Raw genomic sequence first — 24806 nt, 5'->3', positions numbered from 1 at the left:
TTGCGCGCAACCCATCGGGTTGGTGTAGTGGTGAACGCGTCTTTCCAAATCAACTGATTTGGAAATCGAGAGTTCCAGTGTTCAAGTCCTAGTAAAGTCAGTTATTTTTATACGGATTTGAATACTATGTAGATCGTGGATACCGGTGTTCTATGGTGGTTGGGTTTCAGTTAACCTTATATCTCAGGAATGGTCGAACTGAGACTAGAAGACTACACTTCATTTACACTCATACATATCCTCATTCTTCCTCTGAAGTAATACCTGAACGGTAATTCCCGGAGGCTAAATAGGAAAAAGGAAGAAAGAAGGCAGATTGCGCGCGCAGCATATAATCCCCGCCATAGGATATCAGTTCATACACACGTATGCTCTCTCACACTGGCTGTTGAAAACTGTAAGCAATGTTTTTCTCGCTGTTTAATTTCTTTCTTTTTCCTGTTTAGTCTCCGATATTTATCTTTCAGAGGATGAATGAGGATGATATGTAGGAGTGTAAATGAAGTACAGTCTCAGTTTGACCATTCCTGAGATGTATGGTTAATTGAAACCCAACCACCACCAAAGAACACCGGTAACCACGATCTAGTATTTAAATCCGTGTAAAAATAACTGACTTCACTAGAACTTGAACGCTGGAACTTTCGACTGTTGATTTGGGAATACGCGTTCACCACTACACCAACCCGGTGGGTTACTGTTTAATTTCTGTGCAGTTTATAGCGGGCGACGTATTGCTGTGCACGTAGACTGACGGCTGGTTTACGGTATTATCTATCGTGAACAACTCTGACAATGTACTGTATTCTGTGTTAGTATACGTAGCCGTACGAGATGTTTTCGTCAAGGAATGACTATCGAACTGCTCCATCCGTCCTATCAACCTATCTCCCTCGCACGCAGTGTGTACACGTACATGCTGTCCGCTACACTGCACAGCGAAAGCACGGTATTGTTTTTGCGGTAACTTGTACACGGTCACTCGGAGTAGGAGACATAATGGTGTCATAGTGGTGATAACGAGGCAAGTAGATGCTACGGATAGGCGGCGGGGAAATCGCCAATATAAATGGTAGTGAGTGTAGTTACACACATGTGTATGGCATAATGTTTGCCTTATGTTTTTATAATGATTTTTTAATAAAAAGTCTGATGTGGACACCACATGACTTCCTTGTACGCCTGTTAAATTATATGTACACATTTTTTTAAATGAAAAGTACCTAACATTTTATTTCACTAATAACTTGATTTTTTCGAATTTGTTTCCTCTTTATTGTAATTAATGAATTATTAATTTTAATATTTTTTACAATCTGAGGTTAATAATTATTAATGAATCAGTATATTTAAACTAAAAAAAGGAGGTGAATTCGGATTCAAACCGATGTGCCCCCCCTTGTAAGATCCAAATAATAATTCATTTATTAAAATTTTATTTGGCTATAACTCTGGAACCAGTGAAAATAAGTACCATTTATAACATATCGTTGAAAAGCTCTCAACGTGATGGCTTATTGCTGCAGTTAAGGAAGTCCAAAATCCAATTTTATTTTGGATTTTGGGCTTTTTTGGACGTGGTCAAGCCGATTGCAATCAAAAGGAGGGAGGTACACAACTAGATGTTATAACAGCCCTAAATTCAAAATTTCAGCATTGTACGGCTAATAATTTTTAAGTTACGCGAGATACATATGTACTAGGTACGTATAAATGTCACGCCGAAACTAGTCAAAATGGATTCAGAGATGGTCAAAATGGATATTTCCGTTGTGAAATCTGAAAACCGAAGTTTTTCGCGATTACAATACTTCCTTATACTTTAAATGTGGTAAATTTACTACAGATTGTGCGCGAGGAGAGATATGCGAATGTTGAGAAACAAGTGCGCATGCTTAAATTAGTACTCCTAGTAATTCATAGGTTCTGTAAGCAAGAAATTCAGTTCACACAGTTGTAGAGCAATGTGAACCAACTGTATTCTTCGTAATTGAATAGAATTTATTTTTTCCTTATAATAATAAAATAATTGCTGCAATTTGCTTTGCTCAGAAGAAATGTAGAAGGTGAACTCTCTAAATTACCAGTGACAAAAATATAAACTAATGTTTATACGTAACGTTTATGTTGTGCACAATATACACTTCTCGTTGCTAAGTTAAAAGTTTCAATTTTTGATATTATATAGCTTGCGATGCATTCAGTTTTGTTTGTGTGCTTTCTGTAGATTTAAAAAGAATTAAAATTGCAGTAGATAAAACCATTATGTTGAAAAATAAATTAAAAAAAGTAAAACATGTATTTCAATGAAATTTTATTTAAAACTAGCTCTACCCGCCACACTTCGCTGTGGCACATTGTGGTTGCATGGATGAGAAATGAGAAACAAAACAAAGCATACGTTTCATAGAAGTTTAATTTTGTAATACTTGTGGATATACAATATTTTTTGTTTTTCCACTGTTTGCGTAGATATAAAGGCTATCTGGTTTGCCGACTCGGGAGCACGCAACATATAGTTGCCCATGTGAGAAGCAATCCGCATCTAAATCTAAACCACACAATTCTAAAGATTGACCTTGAGCTTTATTGATTGTGATTGCAAATGTCAATCGAATTGGGAATTGCAATCTTTTAAATTAAAATGGTGTATCGGTCGGGATTATGGGTATTCGAGGAATGAGGACATCTTCACCTTTGAAAGGCCCCGTTAAAATCGTTGCTTCCACTACGTTATTCATCAATTTCTTAACTGCAAGTCGCGTGCCGTTGCAGAGTTTTGGCTGATTAATATTCCGCAACAGGATAATTGTCATTTTTTGATCGAACCGTTGTTAGAATCAATCTAATGAGGAATGTTTTCCCAGTTCCTCCTGGCGCATCCAAGAAGAAGGTCCCCCCAACTCCGTCATTTATCATTTGCATTATGCAATCATAAATGCCTTTCTGTTCACGCGTTAATTTGGGAATGTTTGATTGGACATATGACTGAAGATCACCAATGTTGTAACTCTGTTCACGGCGTAAATCCACATCTAATGAAGCAATCGCAGCTCTGGTGGGTGCTGGCATTCCCAATTGACTAAGAACTTTATTTGCAATAGCTAAGCACTTGTCGTCAGTATTTATCAATGCTTCGTTGTAAATGCCTTCTGTAAATTCCATGGTCATATTGGTATTTTCTAGGCGTACTCTATGAAAAATATCCTTAGCCATATGCGATCGATATCTTTCCCATAACTCTGTGGGAGATGAAGGGAAGCAAGCGGTCAATATGCACCGCTTGCTTGCCAAACCAAATGCGCAAATTTGGTTTGGATGTGCAGTGTTGCACGCATCATTAATACATATATCCCACTGTTGGTCGTTTTCTAATAAATTCAGAGCTTGGTGAAAGGCCGCAGCTCAATCACGACACGATCACACAAAAGTAGCTCGATTAAAGTGAATATTTAATCAGATTGTATAATAATTTGAATCAGATGCAAGTGGATAGGTTTTTTTTTGTCAACAAACAATGTAATTGGGAACAGGTATTATTGTTTCACATGTGACTACGGTTGTCGTTAGCTAGTATGGCGAGTGTTCCCCTCGCTTCCGGCAGATGGCGCGGTCACTGGTACACAGCTGACCGTTAAAAAAACTGTTTTCTCGCGGTCGCGGGTATGTTACTGATGCGAAAAATAGATAAAAACAATCTTTGATGCGGGTTTTGTATCGTGCTAAAATTTGAGCTCAATCGGTTCAGAACATTTTGAGTTTTTGAAGCGTACACAAACGAACTTAACATTTTTATATATAAAGATTTGTGGGCTGCGAAAAAAACCCCTTAAGTCGTGCGAAAAAACACATCATTTTAAATGCTTACAAAAGCAGAGTAATGCTTACAAATTACAGAATAATCAAACGGCGTTGATTTCAGATGTTAATAAACTGCTAACGTAAGTAGACCTTGTGCTGCTTCACTGTACAACGTGATTCTCGAGTATGAATCTACCAATGAATTACGGTCTCCAAAGAAAACAAAAACCCGCAGTTCAATTGAGAAAAAGGTGAGATTTTGATAAAAACGCGATTCGTAAAAAAATTACACGAATTTGAATTATTTAGAAATAGTTTAGCGGTGTATTATGTCCTTTGGAAGAGAATTCGGTTATTGTCTTCGACAACGATTCTTATCATTAAACGAAAAGATTGCGACGTTAAAATATAGTTTTTATTTATATACGTATGTTTTTTATTTTAATTTATCCATATGATAGTACAGTTAATCGATAGATTAACCAACCAGTCCAATGAAAGTGTTGTTCACTGTGCCATGAAAGAATGTTATGAAGATTCGCCTACGTCACATTGCACACCAAACACCCACTTTTTTCCGTGCAGAGGAGATTCGTGCATTAGATGTAAATTTTTCGTACATCAAATACGTGATTTCTGTGCATTCACGTATCCATCAAGGTGGAACCATTCTTCGTCAGATCAAAACCAATTAAGTTTTTTCCCATCTGGCGTTACAGATGACATGAACCAATGACAGAACGTTATGCGTTTTCCAGTGCTTGCGGGTAACAACTCTTGAACAACACAAACCCTGCACAAGGGTTTGTGCAGGGTTTGCACTTGCGCAATGCCATGTGGGCACGGAGAGTCCAGACTGGCTAGACAGGCGTCGTACGACTTCTTGGCACTAACAGAACGTACAGCTTATACGTCGATCAACTTTGCTGGTGTTAGCACTTTCGGTCGGCCACACCGTAAGCCAAAAGTGGCAGATGCTCTTTTGGCTTCATCTTCCACATTCCCGATCTGTTTGAACTTGTCGTACAGCCGCTTGATGGATTGTTGTTTGGTTCATCCACACCATACTTTTCTGAGAAGACATTCTGGTTATGGGCATAACTGGTACAACTAATGTATTGGGAGACAATGAATTTTCTCTGCAACATTGTGTAACCCATTTTTCCTCAATTAAACATGCAACAAAAGAAGGAAACATCCTTCTATAAGGTTGCGTCACTTTTTGAACGGTGTATATATTTAATAAATGTATATATATACTCGTATTTTTAATGGCGAGGCCAGTAATACCCCTTTTTGCCAAAAAAGAAATCAGTTTTCGAACCAAAATTCTTTTATTGGATAAATGTTATTTTTCATGATATTTCAAATTGTTGCTAAAGAAATACATTGTTCATGCAATGTATTTATTTTTTTTCATATCAAATGTATGAATGCAAAATATTATATATATTTCTTTGAAAGGATTATAAAATTTGTTTTAATTTAGAATTTTTATTGTTGCTTTTAACAAGAAATTGCTTTGTAGGAAACAATTCATTTACTTCTTTTTTCTCCTCGGAGAGACCTTCAAGGACCACACAAATATCATTTCTTGTATTTTTTTCTTCCAGATGTTCATTATTTCGGACTGTTCAGCTTTTCTTTCTTCAGCCTATTCTCTTCTGTTGAGTTTTTTATTTTCACCTACAGGATTTTTTTGTATTCTTTTCGTTGCAGACGGTCACTTTCAGTAATGTTGAACTTTTTGATCTCTTCTTTCATCTATTTAACATAGCCAGTTTGACCTTTATAATTCCAGAGTTTATTGAAAATCTTTTTGTTTAACCTTGATTGGTTCATTCGGACCTCGAGCCCGCAGAATTTTAGTTGTTTTCTTATTGTTACTTCCAGGTCTTCAGTTTTATTTTACATCTTATTTGATTTCTAGTCTGTGGACTTATTGAACCATAAATCTTTCTTAAAATTCTTTCTATCTTGAGTATAATTTTTATTCCAGTTATAATTGTAGTTTCCATGCCGTACAAGATTACTAGTCTTACAACTGTTCTGTAATGCCTTAATTTTACATTTATAAAAAGGTTTTTTTATTGTAAATTTTTTTTGTATAAAAGTTTATTTCTAATTTTTGTTTTTTGGTCTCGATCACTAGTTTATCTGTTCCGTTTCTACTGATTATTTCTCCAAGATAAAAAGGTCTTTGATCTTAATTTTTCCATACTTTGTTACTATTGTATATGTGGGATATTTACTTACGCTTGTCAACATTTCTGTGTTTGAAAAAATTTGCAAGCCTGTTTATTTAATACTTCTTTTCAGTTGGTCTTGTTCTGATTCTGTAAAGAGTGTTAAGTCGTCGGCAAAACTTAGACATTCAATCTTGACGTTCTGATTCTTTGTTCCTATTTTTGCACTGGAGTCATTATTTTCCCAAAAGGTTTTCATGACTTTATCTTAAAAACCAAGCTGAAAAACACTGATGAAAGACCATCTCCTTTTCTTTTTCTGATTTTACTTGGAATTCATTTGCTGATAGAAAAAATACAAAAAAACTTCACTTTTAAAGCACAGATTTTACAGAGATATTTGCGTCCCAAATCTTATTAAATATTTCGGAAAAACTTCATACTAGTTTAATGTAAAGTTTTTTAACATAACAATCCATTTAAAAAAAACATACGCGCGCGCGTGTGTATCAGTGAGCTTAAAAAAAATGCATGAATACGCACGTTCGGTTAAGTACCAAAGGTAGATTCTAAATCACCCACAGGCGTTTTAGGGTTTTTTTAATTGATCTTAAAAAAGGTTCAATTATGATTATCCCAAGTTTCTTGAGCTCTTCACAGTTCATAATTAGATTGGATACGTCCATACTCTGTACAATTTTGCTTTTTCTAGGAAAGTTAGTTTCTCAGAGGGTTTTTTAGTAATTGGAAGAACAGAATCTCTATGTATTTTATATGTGCTCAGATAGTAAGTAGCTTTGACTAAACCAATGTATATCAATTGACTTAAATTAAATATAAAAATGATTGAAATGTTTTGACAATTTAATTAATTGTTTCTGAAATAATAACAAAAAAAAAATTAACTATGTGGACTTAACGATGACTTATCGTTTATAACGAAGAAAAATAAACTAAAGAATCTAATGACAAAACAATCAAAATTTACTACATACTACTTGAAGTTGATTGGAGTAAACTGTGATTATTATAATTATAAAATAAAATTAGTAAAGTTTATTATTTATTTTTATTTAAATAATTTTTTTTTAAATTTCAGTTATATAATTTTTTTCTGTTTAACAAAACGAATTTAATAAACTTTTCAGCGTTTTTCTTTATAGATAGAAATTTATTTTTATTTTCTTTAGATGCATTGTTTTTCTTCTGCCTGGGCGTATCGTTTTACATGATTGGTTGTAACTTTTCTCTCTTCCTCTTTTTATTGGATAAAAACACAGTAAAGGTTAAATTACCTTTTTGTTTGTCAAACAAATATTTCCGTGACCCTGTTTTTAAATCTGCTTACTAGGGGGGTATCCATCCTTTCTCTAATAATAAAAAAAGCAATATAAACAAATCGAATAGTCATTTAATATAGCGTATTTGTTATATATAGAGATTTAATATCGTTTAGTTGATAATAAATATACTTTTTCAGGATATTGCTATCAATTTACTTTGGATACCTATTAGAGTTTGTAATTTGCTGAAATACCTCTGCCTTGATTTTGACCTGTCAAATTTCCTATGCGCTCATTAATACTCTGTAAGTTTATGTTGAAAAAAAATGTAGTCATATGTACCTCACACACACACACACACACACACTCTTACTCTCTCGCTCTCTCTCTCTCTCTGTGTGTGTTTTTTAATTAAATAATTTAAATATGTTCTTTGACTAACGTAATTAAATTAATTAATTATCAAAGACTTCAAAGTACTTTACTGAAATCAAAAACCTGTCTGTCATTTACACTAACAAATTGACTAAACGTTTGGAATTATATAATTAATCAGATTATAAAGATAAAGATTTTGTGTTCGATTATGATTTAAACGTAACACAGAGTTATATTGTACATAAATAATTAAATAACTATTAATAAAACTATTAAATCTGTAGCATTTACATAATAGATTTTGAATTAAATAAAACCTGCTTATTTCTCTTATAACTGGTTTAATGAAACTTTAAACCAAATAAACTTATTACTCGTAAGGCGGGTCTATGTTTGAATCTCAAATCGCACCCTGAAAGCTTTATCTCATAAGCGATTGTATTTGGTTGTTAACCTGTAACCTAGTAATTAAAATAATATGAAAAAATGTAATAGTGTTTGGGAATCCTTAAATAACTGTTCAACAGTGAAACACAAAAGAAAAATTACAATTTATGAGGTAGTTATCCTACCTCATAACTATCAATTTTTTTTTTTTACACACCACTACGTTGGGTGCAAGTAGACTATCATTGTTTACTAGGTATATAAAATAACAACTGACTCTGATCTTGGTTATGGTTGTCTTAGCTTTAATTTATTTGCATCAAAATGTTTATTTTTCAATGCACTTAAAATGATGTATCACAATCGTATGCTTTTTATTAAAACCTTTTGAGTGCTTCCAATGGGGGCTTGGAATGTAGTGATCTCGTATCGAAAGATAGGTCGTTTCGAAGTAGGAGCATATATTAAATTTACTTTTTTTTTTTTTTTTTTTTTAGCATTTCACTGTTGAGCTGTTATGTAAGGATTACCTTGACATTTTAAAGTACTGTTTTTGTAATTCTTATAAAAGTTTATCGTAGATTTTACTTTACCGGTAGGCATTGGGATATAAAAATTCTGTTTGCATTTGCATTATATTTTAGGAAAGATTAGGAATTTTTATTAATTTACCACACAAGCGCGTGCGTGGAAGATAAATATAAATTTTGAAAGGTATGAAAAACGCCGTGCTTGACCTGGTTTGGGGGTCGAACCTGAAACTTTCTAGTTGGGAGGCTAAGAGGCTATCGAATTATTTATTCAGTTATTAGGCTTTTTTTCTTTTTCCCCGGGCCGGATCCTGAAGTTAAGTATTACACAGCCCAGGGGAATGTCCTTTACTCTAACGGGCCTCCACGTCTCGGTCCGCCGGTCGGATCTCACTTTGCACCCGCCTCAGACCCCAGAGTAGGATCCACCAGGCTCTGCTATGCCGTCCCTTTGTCCCCACTTCAGGAGCCGGGACTCGGTCTTTATGCCAATGCCTCTAACGGGGACACCCCGAGTGGGGCATTCCCGCCGGGACTCGGGTCTTTTTCGCTCGGGGTGCGAGAGTTATTAGGTTTAGAGCTATTATACGTTACCAAAGTTTAAAATCGTTCGTTTTCCACCAGATCATACTGAGAAGCCATCCTTATATACACAACCAGGTCCTTAACGGAGACCTGACCTATATTCACATACCCAAAGTAAGAAAAACAGAACGAAGAGGTACAGTAAAGGTAAAATTATGGGAATAAACGATAACTCCACGAATGATCTTTGACAAGAGACAAACTACATCCAGATCTAGTTCAAGGTCCTTTTATGGTAAGTTTCCTACAATTTTTGTGGAAAATGGGAAACATTTAAATCTTAAATGGAGATTGCACATTAATGCGCATCATTTACGTTTATCAGACTAAATAGAGGTAAGATCGATTTTTTCCCTTTGAATACAGACTCACCCCTTTATACAAGTATATTAACCCCTTAATAATAGAATTGTGCTACGTGTGGAAAAACGATTTTACACTGCAGAGTAAAATATTTGAATATTGAAGTTTATTTTAATAGTCGACTGTTGTTTTTACGAACCTAAATTTTTACTATACGTAGAATTTCTTCAGTTTAGCCCTTTATAACATTAAAAAATTTTTATATAAAGAAACTAAACTTCTGTCGTTCCACATATCTTCGTAAAATTTATACGTTCTAGTTAAAAGTATTTTGATAATCAAATAATTTTTCTTCGTTGTAGTTAAGTTATAATCATTCACTTATGAAAAATAAGCTCTTAGTTTTCTTACCTGAACTCTGAGAACAAATAGGCAATGATCAGTTATATATCTTTGTCTAAATCATCATCAGATTTAATTCTATTCTAGTTTGTTGAATTTCACATTGTTAGTTGTTTGATACGGATTAAATGGCACGCATATGTTCATTTTTGACAGATGTATGCATTTTCATTTCTTGAAGAAATGTTACATTACAAAATCTCAATTAGATGGTCAATTCAGGTGTTGAAACAATTTTTCTCGTAGATATCAAAAATTTAATGTACGAAATAGTCCAGCATTGAATAATAACAAATTTCAACGTATTAAAGATGGAATTTTTGGAAATTTAAAATAACAATATTTATAAAATCTCACAAAAATAATATTTCTACCTAAGCATATTCTCTGTATCAGGACAGAGAATGTAATGAATAAACAACTGAAAAACGTCATGGTTCATTTCTCTGTATTAAATCAGGTATATTTTAGATTTCTTGTAATGGGTACCATGATTCGACTTCAGGAAAATTTCGACATATCCTCGCGTTTCACATCCCCCAGACCCCAAAATCAGCGTCAGCTCAAAGTTTATATATATATATATATATATATATATATTTCACTTTTTTGTAGACACGATAACCGCCGTAATTTTGCGTCAATCACTTACATAAAATATAACGACTCAAAATCTCGGTCACGTTCGTTAACGGTCAAAATCGGACCGTGGGGGACTTTTTCGATAAAGCAAAATATCGCTGTAACTGTCTTATTAAGTAAAATATCGAATTCGTTTAAAGTTACTACTATTCTTTGGATAAAGGCCTAAAATGTATATAAGTAAAGTTTTTTGATATCACTAACCATTCCCCAGGGGGTGGGAAAAAATGGGATTTCGAAGACAAAAAAAAATCATACCTCCCTTAATAGGCACATTATCGAATCGGTTTAAAGTGGTTATTAGTCCTCTAAACATTACCTAAAACGTTTGTCTGAAACAATTTTTTATATGACCAACTTTTACGGCAAGGGATGACCAAAATGTTGCTGGAATTGTAAGAATATGGGGCTTGTATGCTAAACATGTGAAACTTTTTTCACATGCAATCATTGTCGTATTGAATAAATTTGAAATTTTTCTTAACTTAAAGGTGGAAATCTTTTTCATCCCCTACTTAGGACCGGCAAAATCTACCTCTGCCTTCCGCCTCTAGTCCTCTAAACATTACCTAAAACATTTGTCTGAAACAATTTTTTATATGACCAACCTTTACGGCAAGGGATGACCAAAATGTTGCTGGAATTGTAAGAATATGGGGCTTGTATGCTAAACATGTGAAACTTTTTTCACATGCAATCATTTTCGTATTGAATAAATTTGAAATTTTTCTTAACTTTAAGGTGGAAATCTTTTTCATCCACTACTTAGGACCGGCAAAATCTACCTCTGCCTTCCGCCTCTAGTCCTCTAAACATTACCTAAAACATTTGTCTGAAACAATTTTTTATATGACCAACCCTTACGGCAAGGGATGACCAAAATGTTGCTGGAATTGTAAGAATATGGGGCTTGTATGCTAAACATGTGAAACTTTTTTCACATGCAATCATTGTCGTATTGAATAAATTTGAAATTTTTCTTAACTTTAAGGTGGAAATCTTTTTCATCCCCTACTTAGGACCGGCAAAATCTACCTCTGCCTTCCGCCTCTAGTCCTCTAAACATTACCTAAAACATTTGTCTGAAACAATTTTTTATATGACCAACCTTTACGGCAAGGGATGACCAAAATGTTGCTGGAATTGTAAGAAGATGGCGCTTGTATGCTAATCATGAGAAACTTTTTTCACATGCAATCATTGTCGTATTGAATAAATTTGAAATTTTTCTTAACTTTAAGGTGGAAATCTTTTTCATCCCCTACTTAGGACCGGCAAAATCTACCTCCGCCTTCCGCCTCTAGTCCTCTAAACATTACCTAAAACATTTGTCTGAAACAATTTTTTATATGACCAACTTTTACGGCAAGGGATGACCAAAATGTTGCTGGAATTGTAAGAATATGGGGCTTGTATGCTAAACATGTGAAACTTTTTTCACATGCAATCATTGTCGTATTGAATAAATTTGAAATTTTTCTTAACTTTAAGGTGGAAATCTTTTTCATCCCCTACTTAGGACCGGCAAAATCTCCCTCTGCCTTCCGCCTCTAGTCCTCTAAACATTACCTAAAACATTTGTCTGAAACAATTTTTTATATGACCAACCCTTACGGCAAGGGATGACCAAAATGTTGCTGGAATTGTAAGAATATGGGGCTTGTATGCTAAACATGTGACACTTTTTTCACATGCAATCATTGTCGTATTGAGTAAATTTGAAATTTTTCTTAACTTTAAGGTGGAAATCTTTTTCATCCACTACTTAGGACCGGCAAAATCTACCTCCGCCTTCTGGCGTGCCTAAAGGGATTTTTTTTATATACATTTGTTTCTGTTTTAGTAATTTTTTTAAACAAAGTACTACATTTTTGTGTCCACATTTGTTTAATTATTTAATATTGATTTTTTTTGGTTATATATCAGGTTATCAATTCCTATCGTTAATTTATTTCTACTTTTTTTACGTTTAACATTTAAGGTACATTGACCGATGGTTTAGCGTTGTGCGTGTCGATAATAGTCATGCTATTCGTTCAATAAAAAAAAACGTTGAAGATTGACCTGGAATTTACTATTTTATTGTATAATTATGTGGAATATTTTTCTTATTTAAATATTTATTTTACAGCTAGGATGTTAAACATTAAAAGCCTGTCTATTATAAAACCTAACATTTCAGATTGATATTTACCGTAATCAACGCATCTACGCAAATAGTTACAAGATTATTTTTATTATGATTGATATGCAATCAGATTTAAAGGGTCCATAAGACTTCCTCCGGTAAAGTCTATCAGGGCTACGAACGGAGGGGTTGATGGGGCTACCGGTATTGTCACAAGGTGCTTGTCTTCCTTTACGTGTTTAGGATGAACAGAAAGAAAGAACATGTCGTTTATAATGACTATATTTTTTTTATCGGAAATGGGTCTTTTTAACATAAAATGTTTTAAAATCCGTTTTTATTTTTTCGAGGGAAAGATCCTGCCGGTCGAAGTTTAAAATGATTTTCAAACATTTCATTAAATTAATTATCAATTTTATATTAGCTTGGCATCCACCGTACGCCATTTTGTTTTCTTTGATTGGTCACAAATGTCGCTGTCGCAGTCCAGACGAAGTGTTTGATGTCCGTTTAATGAGTATTTTCGCAATACTTCTAATATATAAAAAGTTTACTGTTCAAATCAGTTGGCCTACCTTTCCTTGATTACTCTGATAAAAAGAATTAATTCATTATTTACATTACGTAATAGTAATTATTATTATTATTACCGTTTTTTCTTTTCATCCGGAGGTCCCGGGTTCGAGTCACGGTCAGGCACGGTATTTTTCAGCACCTTTTGTAGGAAATCAGCCTGTTGTAAAAGTAAATAAATTATTTTGCCACAGATTCTTTCTGTAAGAGTTATCAGTCTTCATATTTTTTGTTTTTGTTCTGAATAAAGCATTTTTTTAGGCTTGACGAGTGAAAGTGTCTAGATTTACGGCATTTTATTAAAATACGGTAGGTTTTTGTTTGTTTGTAAAAGATAATTATTATAAATGTTATCTGGGATTTATTGCTTTTGTAGTTCATAGCGGTGTTTTGCTGTGTTTCATAATTTGAGGGGAGAATGTAAATTATGAAGTGTCCCGTGTGTCCTGTTATTTCGCCATTGTTTTCTCTTAACCAGGCCGAATCAATGCGTTTAGTGTTATTACTTTATTAACATTTATTATGCTTCTACGTAGAAATAAATATTTCGTATCCTGTAATTTGGTATGTAAATATTTAATACAAATTTCTTTAAAATTTCTAAAACATAATTTCACGTAAAATTATTAATATTAATTTTTAAGTAATTAGAAAATATTTTCAGCAGTTAGTTAGTTGCCCTGAAGAAGAATCTCAAAATAGTTGTATATGTTTGAGGAATCTTTCTTTAAATAAAAAGAAATTATCTTAAAGATTAAGTTTTGATATGAGAAACCAATTCTTAAAAATAAATGTAATATAATAAAACATCGCCATCTTTCAATGCGAAATTTAAGCGAGTTGAAAAATCAATCTATTTTTAAGATGACAAACGGAAAACTTATGTAAAAATTTCCACGGTTTGAAAATTATGTGAATTAAATGTTTAAAAAAATTATTCACGTTTTAGTAAAAATATTAATGATAGGCTAACAATATAATATTTTTAGTCGATTATTGAATGTGTACTAAAGTTAATATAAAATGGAAGTGAAATGTACAAAACCGATCAACTGACTGCCAAATTTCAAAGTTTCTTAGACGACTTCAATGAAGTTGAAATTTAAAATTTATAAATTTTTTTAATGTTTTTTTTTAATCTGTTTTATTTTTATAACTTTATTTAAAGTAGGAGTAAAAAAGAAAAAAAACTATTCGCAAAAAAAAAATAAAACGTAACATATATTTACAAAAATAAGAAAGAAATGAACAGAAAAGACACAAGAATCTGCTACTGTCGAGCGTGAGTTAAGGCTGTTTGGAACAACGCAATTTTTATATACCGATTTCTACATTAATATTATTAGATTAATGTTCGCATTTAATTGTACCAAATGAGGTTGTATTGTCTTAATTTAATACTTAACATCGTCCATATCGATTGACCACTGCAAATAGATAGTTTCTGGAAATTTAAAATTAAACAGCTGATGAAGGAAAAATTACGCATCAAGTGAATGGTAAACAAAAGAAGTTTATCTATGAAGAAACGTTTTCAGTTCGACAATTGATGCACGTAATCACTAATCAGTTATGATAAAGAATGATATTTAAGTCGTTTATTGATTGAATAGTTGTTTTGCACGTAAAAAAACTAAGCTTGACAGCTATTTGAACCCGAAACATTTTGATTGAAAGGCACTGATACTATCCGTTGAGAGGAGCCATATCGGTTGACGGCTGAATTATTTATTTATCCGTGTAATTTTAGGTTTTAAAATTATTTACAGTGTCGATTTCATCTGAAGGAACTTATTACGAGGTTTCCAGAGGAACTTTCTATAGAAAATAAAAAAGAATAGTCAAAATCGATATTTTCATTAAATAAGAAAGGAAAATATACGTTACGAATTCAGGCTTCTCTTATTTCTAAATTGTTTACAAAAGTGTCGGGATACCCTTTTTTTCTTAGACGTTTTTTATATTTAATATTTCGCGCGCAGACTGCAAAAAAGTATTGGAAAATATTTTTCATTACACGTGCTGTTTAATATGTTACTAAGATTTTTATTTTAGGTTTTTTTATCAAACTAAAGTTTGATAATTCCTTCCTTCAATTTCTTACAAATAACTTAAACTTAACATTACAGTGACTAACTAGGAACCGAGAAAGTTCGTTATCGTTAAAAGTTTGTTTGCTCGCTGTGATTTCTTACTTCATTTTAGGCAAATTGCAGACGTTTATTTCGAAGTTACTCGTACGTATATGGCGTATAAATTAAACATTTTGTAAAAAAATCGTGTGGGGCTGTGTCGGGGCGCACGGCCGTTGGTAATAGAACATGAGGATTCTTGTTCAAGCTATTATTGCGATCGATTCTGAAAGTAATTAATTATTAACCAAAGGTTTATCAGCGTTTAAAATAAATATTTTAATAATCGTAATTATTATTTGTATTGTGTAGCCTTCAGAGTATGTTTACACGAATGGTTGTTTATTGCGTAGATCTTTTTGTGATTTGGAATTATTAAGTTAAAATATTAAAATTATACATGTATATATTACTCTTTAATTGCATTAGAAATATTATCTTAATTGTGAATTAAAACTATTAGAAATCCCTAGAACACATTCGTTTCTAATACAGGGTCTTCATAAAAGAGTGGTGTGGTTTCTGTTCAAGGCAGTAGGGAATTTTTGAGAAATTATTTTGGTAGCACTGATAGGCTCCAACCCAAACGTTTGTGTAACAGCTGTTCAAACCATCACAGTTTTTTTATTACTGTGTTGTGCTTAGTTCGTTACTCTGTTCACTGTTCAAGAAAAAGCAAAGTGTGTTTTTTGGCGGGCTGAATTAAAGTCCGTGATTTTAGCTCAACGTGCATTTCGACGTGAATATGAATAAAAATCGTCGCATGAAAATAATATATGACGACGTTGGTTCAAATAGTTTGAAGAAACTGGGTCTTTTCTGAAGGAAAAATCAGGTGGAATACTACCAGTATCAGACGAAACTGTTGAACGAATTAGACAATCTGCAATCACAAGTCCTTACAGATCTATCTGTCGTCAAAGCCTCGAATTAGATATTCCGAAAACAACTATTCACAAAGTTTTACATAAAAAATTGAGATTACAGTATACACAAATAAATACTGCAGGACTTGAAACCTAATGATGGAGAAAAGCGTTTCATTTTCGCTGTTGAAATTTCCACAAAATTAATGGAAACGAATCATTTTTAGACGATACAATTTTTATGAACGAAGCTACATCCATATTAATGGGTGAGTTAACAGACAATGACGTGACACGTTTATAGTTAATGTTTGTTGTGATGTGAAGAAAAATCGTATAATCTGGCCTTTTTTCTTCGTCGAAAAGATTATTAATGGAAATGTTTATCTCTCTGTATATGTTAATTACTGCTTTTCTCAACTGGATGAACTCGAAAATATACAATGAATTCATTTCCAACAAAATTATGTACTCCCGCAATTTAACGCATTCATCAGCCAGGCTTTGAACGAAAAATATGGATATCGATTTATAGGCCGGCAAGTATCTATCCTCCCCTGGTCACCAAGGAGTTCAGACCTGACTCCTTACGATTTTTCTTGTGGAGGCATATAAAAAAAATTGTTTATTAGCAAAATATTCGCTACCTACGTGGCTTAAAGAAAAGCATTAATGAAACAATTGTAACCATAACAGAAGATACGTTAATTCGGGTATGGGCAGAAACTGTGTATCGCTTGGACATTTGCCGAGCGACTAATGGTGCCCATATTGAAATTTATTAGTTATGTAAAAAGCTGCTTGAGATGACGAATTCGATAAATAAACATCAACTCTAAGTAGTTTATTTTTTTCATGTAATCCATTTAAAAAACCCTACCATTCTTTTATGAAGACATTTCCTTATAGTTTCTAGCTTAATACATTCTACAACATGATATCGTACTAGTATTTTAGTATAACAACAGTACTATGAAAAATATTATTTATAATGGAAAGCTAATAAAGAATTGTTAGTGAGGATCTACTCTAAATACTCTTTTATACAGCGATTCTAGAATCCAGAAGAAAATGGATTATGTGCAGTAATTTATAAATCATATTATTTTATCAAGGAAAAAGAAATTCTTTTTCAACTAGATTTGTTTTTGTCTGTATGTTTGTGACGTAGTTACGTCCGAACGCGTATTTCTATTTTTTTTAAATTAAATTTTGCTGTTATGTGAAATTATTAAATTAGGTTCTTAACTATTAGGTGAAACGCTGGCATCCATGGTGCGAATGGTAGCGTCTCCGCCTTTCATCCGGAGGTCCTGGGTTCGTATCCCTGTCAGGTATGGCATTTTCACATATGTTACAAATAGTTCATCTCAAACTCTGAAGCGATATCTAACGGTGGTTCCAGAGGTTAAAAAAAAAACTTAAGTAACCCACTGGGTTGATCTAGTGGTTAAACTCATCATCGCAAATCAGATGATTTCGAAGTCAAGAATTCAAACCTAGTAAAGACAGTTACTTATATGGATTTAAATACCGGTGTTCTTTGGTGGTTGGGTTTCAATTAACCACACATCTCAGGAATGGTCGACCTGAGACCGTACAAGACTACACTTCATTTACTTTCACGCATGTCATCCTCACTCATCCTCTTAAGTAATACCTTACGGTGATTCCGAAGGCTAAACAGAAAAAGAGAGAGAGAAAGAGAGTGAAACGAAGTGTTACCATTATCCTTAAATTCGTGACGATCAACTGGACATCCAAAATTTCTTTTTGTGGTTCTTAGTATCGTTATCATTTTTCAGAACTTGCTATTCAAAACCTTTATCTTTCCCTTTTCATGTAGTCATCTGCTCTCGACAATTTTCGATGTGGTTGTGTCAATTAAACTACTTTCTTCATCCATTATTCCTCAATTTTTTATTTCTAATATTCTCAATGCTTTCTCGTCTTTATTTTGTCAATTTCAGTTTCTTATTCTTCACAACCACACCCCAAAAATAAACTCTCAGTTTCTTTTATTCCATCTTTATGATTTCTTTGTTTTTTTTTCTTACATCCGTTCAATTACACTATAACTAACACTTGACAAACTGTTTATTTGTTCACCTGGATGTTTGTCTGTCGAACATCCTATTAACTGGCAGTTAACCTTCTCATGGACGTTTTATTTATTTATTTCTCCATTCCAGGGATATAATCCTCTAATGAATTAGCTACTTTCCTTTTGCCAACTTATTAACAAAAATTACCTTTTATTGTTTCTTTATTGGTACGATGCTAATACTTTGAATGCAGATTTTATTATATTTTTTTTTTATTACGGTAACATTAATTAGCAATTTTGTAACTTGTTTACCTGTTAGTAATATTAGTAAATATTTATTAATTGCTAAATCCTTTTTGTAAGAATTCTGTTTTAAATAATATTGAAAAATAGGCTTATATTATTAAAAATTTTTAGGAGGTGAATGAAAAAAATTGCATATTTAGAAAGATGTCTAAGACTATGCGTTAACGTAGTTTTTCCTGCCTATCTTCGTGTGGAGAAAAAGAGGAGTATAGTTGAAATTATTTTAATTGCCCATTATCAGCTGTCCTTCTGAGGATTGCAGAAGTTTAACCTTGCTGCCGATTCAATGATTTGATAATAATATGAAAATTGTTATTACTGCTAACTCAGGAGTATTAATACTAGTTTGTTAAAAATATTAATCATGTCCAGCTAGAAGTATTAAACATAGTTCTTAATTTAATTAATTTTTTTGTGGGGGTTGTATTCAAGCATGTTTTGAGGAATGTGCTACATAAGTTATACGATATCTTCTTCTTAACTATAACTCACCTATAAATTTATACATAGAGGTAGATTTTTTTTTTACTTCCATTAGGTTTTTATGTACTTCCAGTAATAATATGTCTGTATTTAGACTAAACAGATAGTTTAATTCTGACTTTAGCTTTCTTTTACGTTTGCATTCTGTTTTATTTATAAATTACATTACTGTTTAAACCAATCTGAGTATCTGTCCAATTACAAATTACTCAGTTGTAATATGGAATGATGTTTTTCTTACATCATTGTTCATATATTTTTAAAATCTATTAGTTTTTTAAATGAATGTTTATTTTTAAGTTTTTTTTTTAAATTAATTTAATTTTGATGTTTTTTTTTGGTTACATATTCATTATCTATTTAAGGATATTGGTTTTATAAAATACATAATTTATTAAATAAAATTTAGAAAAGAATTATGTTGTAATATTAAAATCCTTTATAGCAGAAAATTTCATTCAATGATTATTCCACAAGGATGTTTTTCAAATAATATTGCAAGGAAGGAAGCTATTATAATTCTCTTTGATGTATGTAAGTCGTCTAACTTAGATGAGGATTGTTAACGATGAAATGTATTCCCCGTATTGATTTTCATTCTGTCTGTGTTTTATGTGTTCTTTTGCTAGAATTATTTTTTATTCTTATAATCCATATATATATATTTAAATTGCGTATAAAAAAACATGTATCCCTTTTAGTTCTGATGGATTGCAGTCGGTTTACCATTTTTAAGACTAAACGCTGTTACAATGTGTTTTTGTTAATGTAAAATTAATAAAGATATTACTTATTAGCAATATTTGTGTTATTAGCATAGAACTTCTTTAGACTCTAATATTACGTATTTATTATTACTTCGCTGTTGTATTTTTGTAAAATAGAATTCTTGATTGTTATCAGTAAATTGTAATTATTCTTGTTCAAAAATCCAACAAAACTTCTTGACATATTTATAGCCTTCTCGCGTGAATCTACTTTAGCTAACCTATCTTATGTTATGCAGTATACTTAAAATGAAATTTAGGAGAATACGTTTACTTGTGTTCCTGTTATATGTGTGCGTGTTTGTTTCAGGAACTAGTTAACTAATATCATTTTTACGATCTGTAACGTAGGTGTCTGTCGTAATCTTTCCTCTTTTTTAATTATATAAAAACTTATTGGTGTGGTACATATTTTATGAATAAATAAAATCATAATGTTTTTCTTTATGTAATTAGAAATTGTAATTTATTTATACATTCAATTTACGTATAGCAAGTTAAGATATTAACAATCTCTATTTTACTATTATTTTTTACATTTAATTAATATCTATTAGTTAAAGTAAAGCGATTATTGGTGACTCGACATGAAGTTTGTCCAAAAAGTTATAATAGCTACGCACAAGAATAACAAAACTTCCAATGTCAGGCTGTTAAGAAAAGTGAAGAGAAATATAATTGCTTATCTTTGCTTTCAATGATTCAATACATCATTGATCATCGGGACGTCCACCTCACTGAAATGCAAGTGGCATTTAATCCCATATCATACTGTCATCTTCACAGGGATTAACTATGTAGTATTCTCAGAAAAAGAAAACAAACAAGTGTTTTTGAACGTCAATCGATCTATTTTTCATGTATAATTATAGGAATTAGGAGACACGACTTTGTCTGGAAGTACCTTAGCTCGTTTGAACAACTACCAGGTAGAAAATACAATTCTCAGATTATAGTGAAACGGCTCTGCTGTTCTGTAAGTAGAAACTTTCTTTCTTTCTTTTTCTTGTTTAGCCTCCGGGAATTACCGTTCAGGTATTAGTTCAGAGGATGAATGAGGATCATATGTATGATTGTAAATAAAGTGTAGTCTTGTAACAGTAGGAATGATCGACCATTCCTGAGATGTTTGGTTAATTAAAACCTAACCACCAAAGAACACCGGTATCCACGATCTAGTGTTCAAATCGGTATGAAAGTAACTGCCTTTACTAGGATTTGAACGCTGGAACTCTCGACTTCCAAATTCAGCTGATTTGGGAAGACGCGTTCACTACTAGACAACCTGGAGGGTTCTATAGGTAGAAACTGCCTTCATTAAATCGTACGATTACTAATGACGAATATAGGTTGTCTCCAACCTACCGGGTTAGTCTAGTGAGGTACTCATCATCGCAAATCAGCTGATTTCGAAGTCGATAGTTTTAAGTTTCAAATCCTAATAAAGAAACTTTTATACTGATTTGAATTCTAGATCGTGGACACCGGTGTTCTTTGTTGGTTGGGTTTCAATTAATGAAACATATCAGGATTGGTCGACCTGAGACCGTACAAGATTATACTTCATTTACATTCATACATATCGTCCATAAGGACGTAATACCTTATGATGGTTTCGGAAGCTAAATAGAAAAAAGAGAAGGTCGTCCTCACATCCGTAACACCATTGGATCCATTGGATGTCTAAAATAAACTCGCAGAACTTCTCGGATACCTATTCAAATGAATTCTCCAAAGACTCTTCAGGTAGTAGATTCTCATCCTTTCAGCTGTTTCTGGGATAATAAGTAGCTTTATTTCTGCGGGTGAAAACACGCACACAATTGTCAAAACTATATAACGTTTGTAATCCATTTTAATAATTTCAGTCGTATCGCAACTGTTAATAGATTTGATTAAATTAGATGTCATTTTGTTAATAAAAAAGGCTTAAAATTTTATCTAATAAAACATTAATTGATAAAATTATTATTTATCAAGCTATTAATAATTAAAAGATTTAAATGGCTGCCATTTTGTAATTTTGTAACGTTAAATTTTAAAACCTATTAATTTTGTGAAAGATGTTGACCAACTTTCATTAAAATTCTAAGCTAGATAGGGTATTTGCTCATATAAATGATTTTGTTTATGTTGTTATCCTGAATCATTTCCTTAAGTTTTTCCAGAACATTGTGTACTTGCTACAGTAGCGCTATAGATTTAAGTAAATGTATGATCAAAATTTTGTGTGTTTTTACGTAAATCTCGACGTTTCATAGCCCTATCTAATCGAAAAACAAAAAACCTGTGAGATTCGAAAAGCATGTATCAATGTATTGCATGTACATACATGTGTGTGTTGGCCTGTATTTTGATAAATATCGGGTAATTTTGATAATTTCCAGGCTGTATGGACAGAACCCACCGGGTTGGTCTAGTTGTTAACGTGTCTTCCCAAATCAGCTGATTTGGAAGTCGAGAGTTACAGCGTTCAAGTCCTAGTAAAACCAGTTATTTTTACACGGATTTGAATACTAGATCGGTGTTCTTTGGTGGTTGGGTTTCAATTAACCACACATCTCAGGAATGGTCGAACTGAGAATGTACAAGACTACACTTCATTTACACTCATACATATCATCCTCATTCATCCTCCGAAGAATTATCTAAATGGTAGTTACCGGAGGCTAAACAGGAAAAAAGAAGAAGGCTATATGGACATTAAAACTTCGAAATTTGTCTCAGATATTTTTATAAATGGACATGATGTCGTTAAAGATTGAATTTAATCGGACAAGGGAGTCTGATTATTACCGCCATATTAAAATTTCAACTTTTTCTGGGGGCATCGTAGGGATTTGAAATTTGCTACAGGAGACTCATAGACTCTATGAGTTGTTTACGTACCGAAATTTTAAGTCGATCTGATCTAAAGGTGAGGATATAATTAGTTTAATTGTTTTAGAGGTTTTGTTTTTCGAAACCGATTCGGAAAACGGTTTCCGAAAAACTTATGAAATTCGGAAAAAACTTTCGTCAACATAAGTTGTAACTAAATTTAGAATTTAACTGTGATCCGACAAGGGCATATCCAAAATAATTGTCATTTAGATTTAGCTTAATATTTCTAAACCGGCTTAACGATTAGACACCGAATTAAGCGAAAGTATTTTTATGGATCAGATCTTAATTGTTTTAAGTTTTAGGTCCTCACAGAAAAGGAGATAAGACGGTAGCCGATATCACATTTTTATTAGTTGTCTTTTAATATTATTAAACAGTTTTTTTATTAAAGTGCAAGAATTAATTAAAATGTCTCTCTAAAAGGGAATCGTGCAATATGTTATTAATTTTTATATGTGGTAAGTATTGCTATATTCAGTCCCCTCTTTTATTATTTAGTGAATGGTTCACCAGAACTCTAGAAACCGATTTCTAAATTTATTAATCTAGATAATTTCACTGAGGAACAAAATTAAACTTCGATTTGACAGAAAAACAAAAAAATTGGTCGTAATAGATCTTCTCACGCCGAATTCTCTCACTGTGTCGCGATAATTGGGTAATTATGATTTCTTGAAAAATTTAGATGAACTCGTTAAATTCTTCGAATTGCCATCTTTAATCACAATTCTTATTTTGCAAACCACAAAAATTCTTTATTACCATAAAATTATTAACGGTAACGGGAGGTTACCGAACTATTTCACGGGAGGCAGTCTTGAGATTGTAGGTGTGAAACCGATATATTTAATTGCGTCAGAAAAGCAACAGCGTTATGTTGCTAAGAAGTCAGGTGACTTGAGTTCAGAAAAAATGTGCAAGATAGAACGGCATGGCAATGATCTATAGCAGGCCAGATGGGATGAGGCAAATGGTTGAGGTTATACGCATGATCTCTTCCTACACGTAGTTGTTTAACCCACCGGGTTGGTCTAATGGTAACGCGTCTTCCCAAATCAGCTGATTTAGAAGTCGAGAGTTCCAGCGTTCAAATCCTAGTAAAGTCAGTTATTTTTACACGCATTTGAATACTAGATTGTGGATACCGGTCTTCTTTGCTGGTTGGGTTTCAATTAACCACATATCTCAGGAATGGTCGAACTGAGACTATATATGACTACACTTCATTTACACTCATACATATCATCCTCTGAAATATTATCTAAAAGGTAATTACCGGAGGCTAAACAGGAAAAAGGAAAAAGAAAGACGTAGTTGGTTTGCGGGGCGCCTCTTGGGTTCACTCTAACAAGTGTGTGACGCAGTTTCTTTCTGGTCATGGCGCCTTCCGAGACAGACTCCAGCGATTTGGCCTGGTGGATTCAGGTTGTGTCCAGATTGTGGACAATTAGATGATGCATATCATGTAATTTACGAATGCGCAAATTACAAACGTATGCGCACGGAGACTATTTGTCGGCTCGACATTAGATCTCCGTGAGAATTGGAAAAACCTGGCCGAATGGATAATCGTTGAAATTTCATTGGATAACTGGCGAGGGAATTTAGGGTTCCGCCTGGTCTTTCCTGTGTTTTGGTTTTGTTGTTCTTATGTTATAAGGTTTGATGTTTTTGTAGCGATTTGTTTATTTAGTTTTTTTTTTATGGTTGCGTGTTGAACCAACATGCAACCATAACATAACGCAATTTCTAACCTATCGAGTAGGTATTTGCGTTTTCAATTTCGGTTCCTTCATGTCATTCAGTCTTTTTAAATACTTGACGTGGATGTGTTTTGTTTTAAAGTGTTCATTTCCTACACCGATGAAAATACCGCATGTGATATTCGCATCGGTAGCATCCTGACTGAGGCAAGAACAAGGTTGAGAGATGCCGAGGTTTTGAAGATGATCTCCGGTAAAGCCCGTAAGGGCTAGGTATGGAGGAGGGAGGCTTGCCACGTGGAGGGTATATTCCCCTCCGCAATCAGGATGACCCATTCGCACAAAAAGCAACAAAATTTACTATAGCCAAGCTGCAAACCCATTAATAATGCAATAACTGTGCAACTTATAGTTAGTC

At 33.0% G+C, this 24806-nt stretch overlaps 2 protein-coding genes across 8 annotated transcripts in view; one reads left to right on the top strand and one right to left on the bottom strand.

Moving 5' to 3' along the window:
* Positions 1-24806, top strand: part of LOC142329798 (protein HGV2-like) — a 169743-nt gene that overhangs the window by 70076 nt on the left and 74861 nt on the right. For 3 of the 7 annotated variants that reach the window (XM_075374608.1, XM_075374605.1, XM_075374606.1), the window contains one exon: positions 17452-17530. The exons of the other annotated variants lie outside the window; for them this stretch is intronic. In XM_075374608.1, the coding sequence (XP_075230723.1) occupies positions 17469-17530 (62 nt within the window). In that variant the 5' untranslated portion in view covers positions 17452-17468. The remainder of the gene's footprint in view (positions 1-17451; positions 17531-24806) is intronic. 7 annotated transcript variants of the gene reach the window in all.
* The window catches only part of LOC142329799 (uncharacterized), a 156034-nt gene that overhangs the window by 61655 nt on the left and 69573 nt on the right, over positions 1-24806 (bottom strand). The gene's annotated exons all lie outside the window — the stretch shown is intronic.

The sequence above is a fragment of the Lycorma delicatula genome, chromosome 9 (assembly GCF_047948215.1).
Source record: "Lycorma delicatula isolate Av1 chromosome 9, ASM4794821v1, whole genome shotgun sequence".
Classification (NCBI taxonomy): domain Eukaryota; kingdom Metazoa; phylum Arthropoda; class Insecta; order Hemiptera; family Fulgoridae; genus Lycorma; species Lycorma delicatula.
The sequence above is the reverse complement of the archived record's forward strand: the minus strand, read 5'-3'. Positions and strand labels throughout refer to the sequence as shown.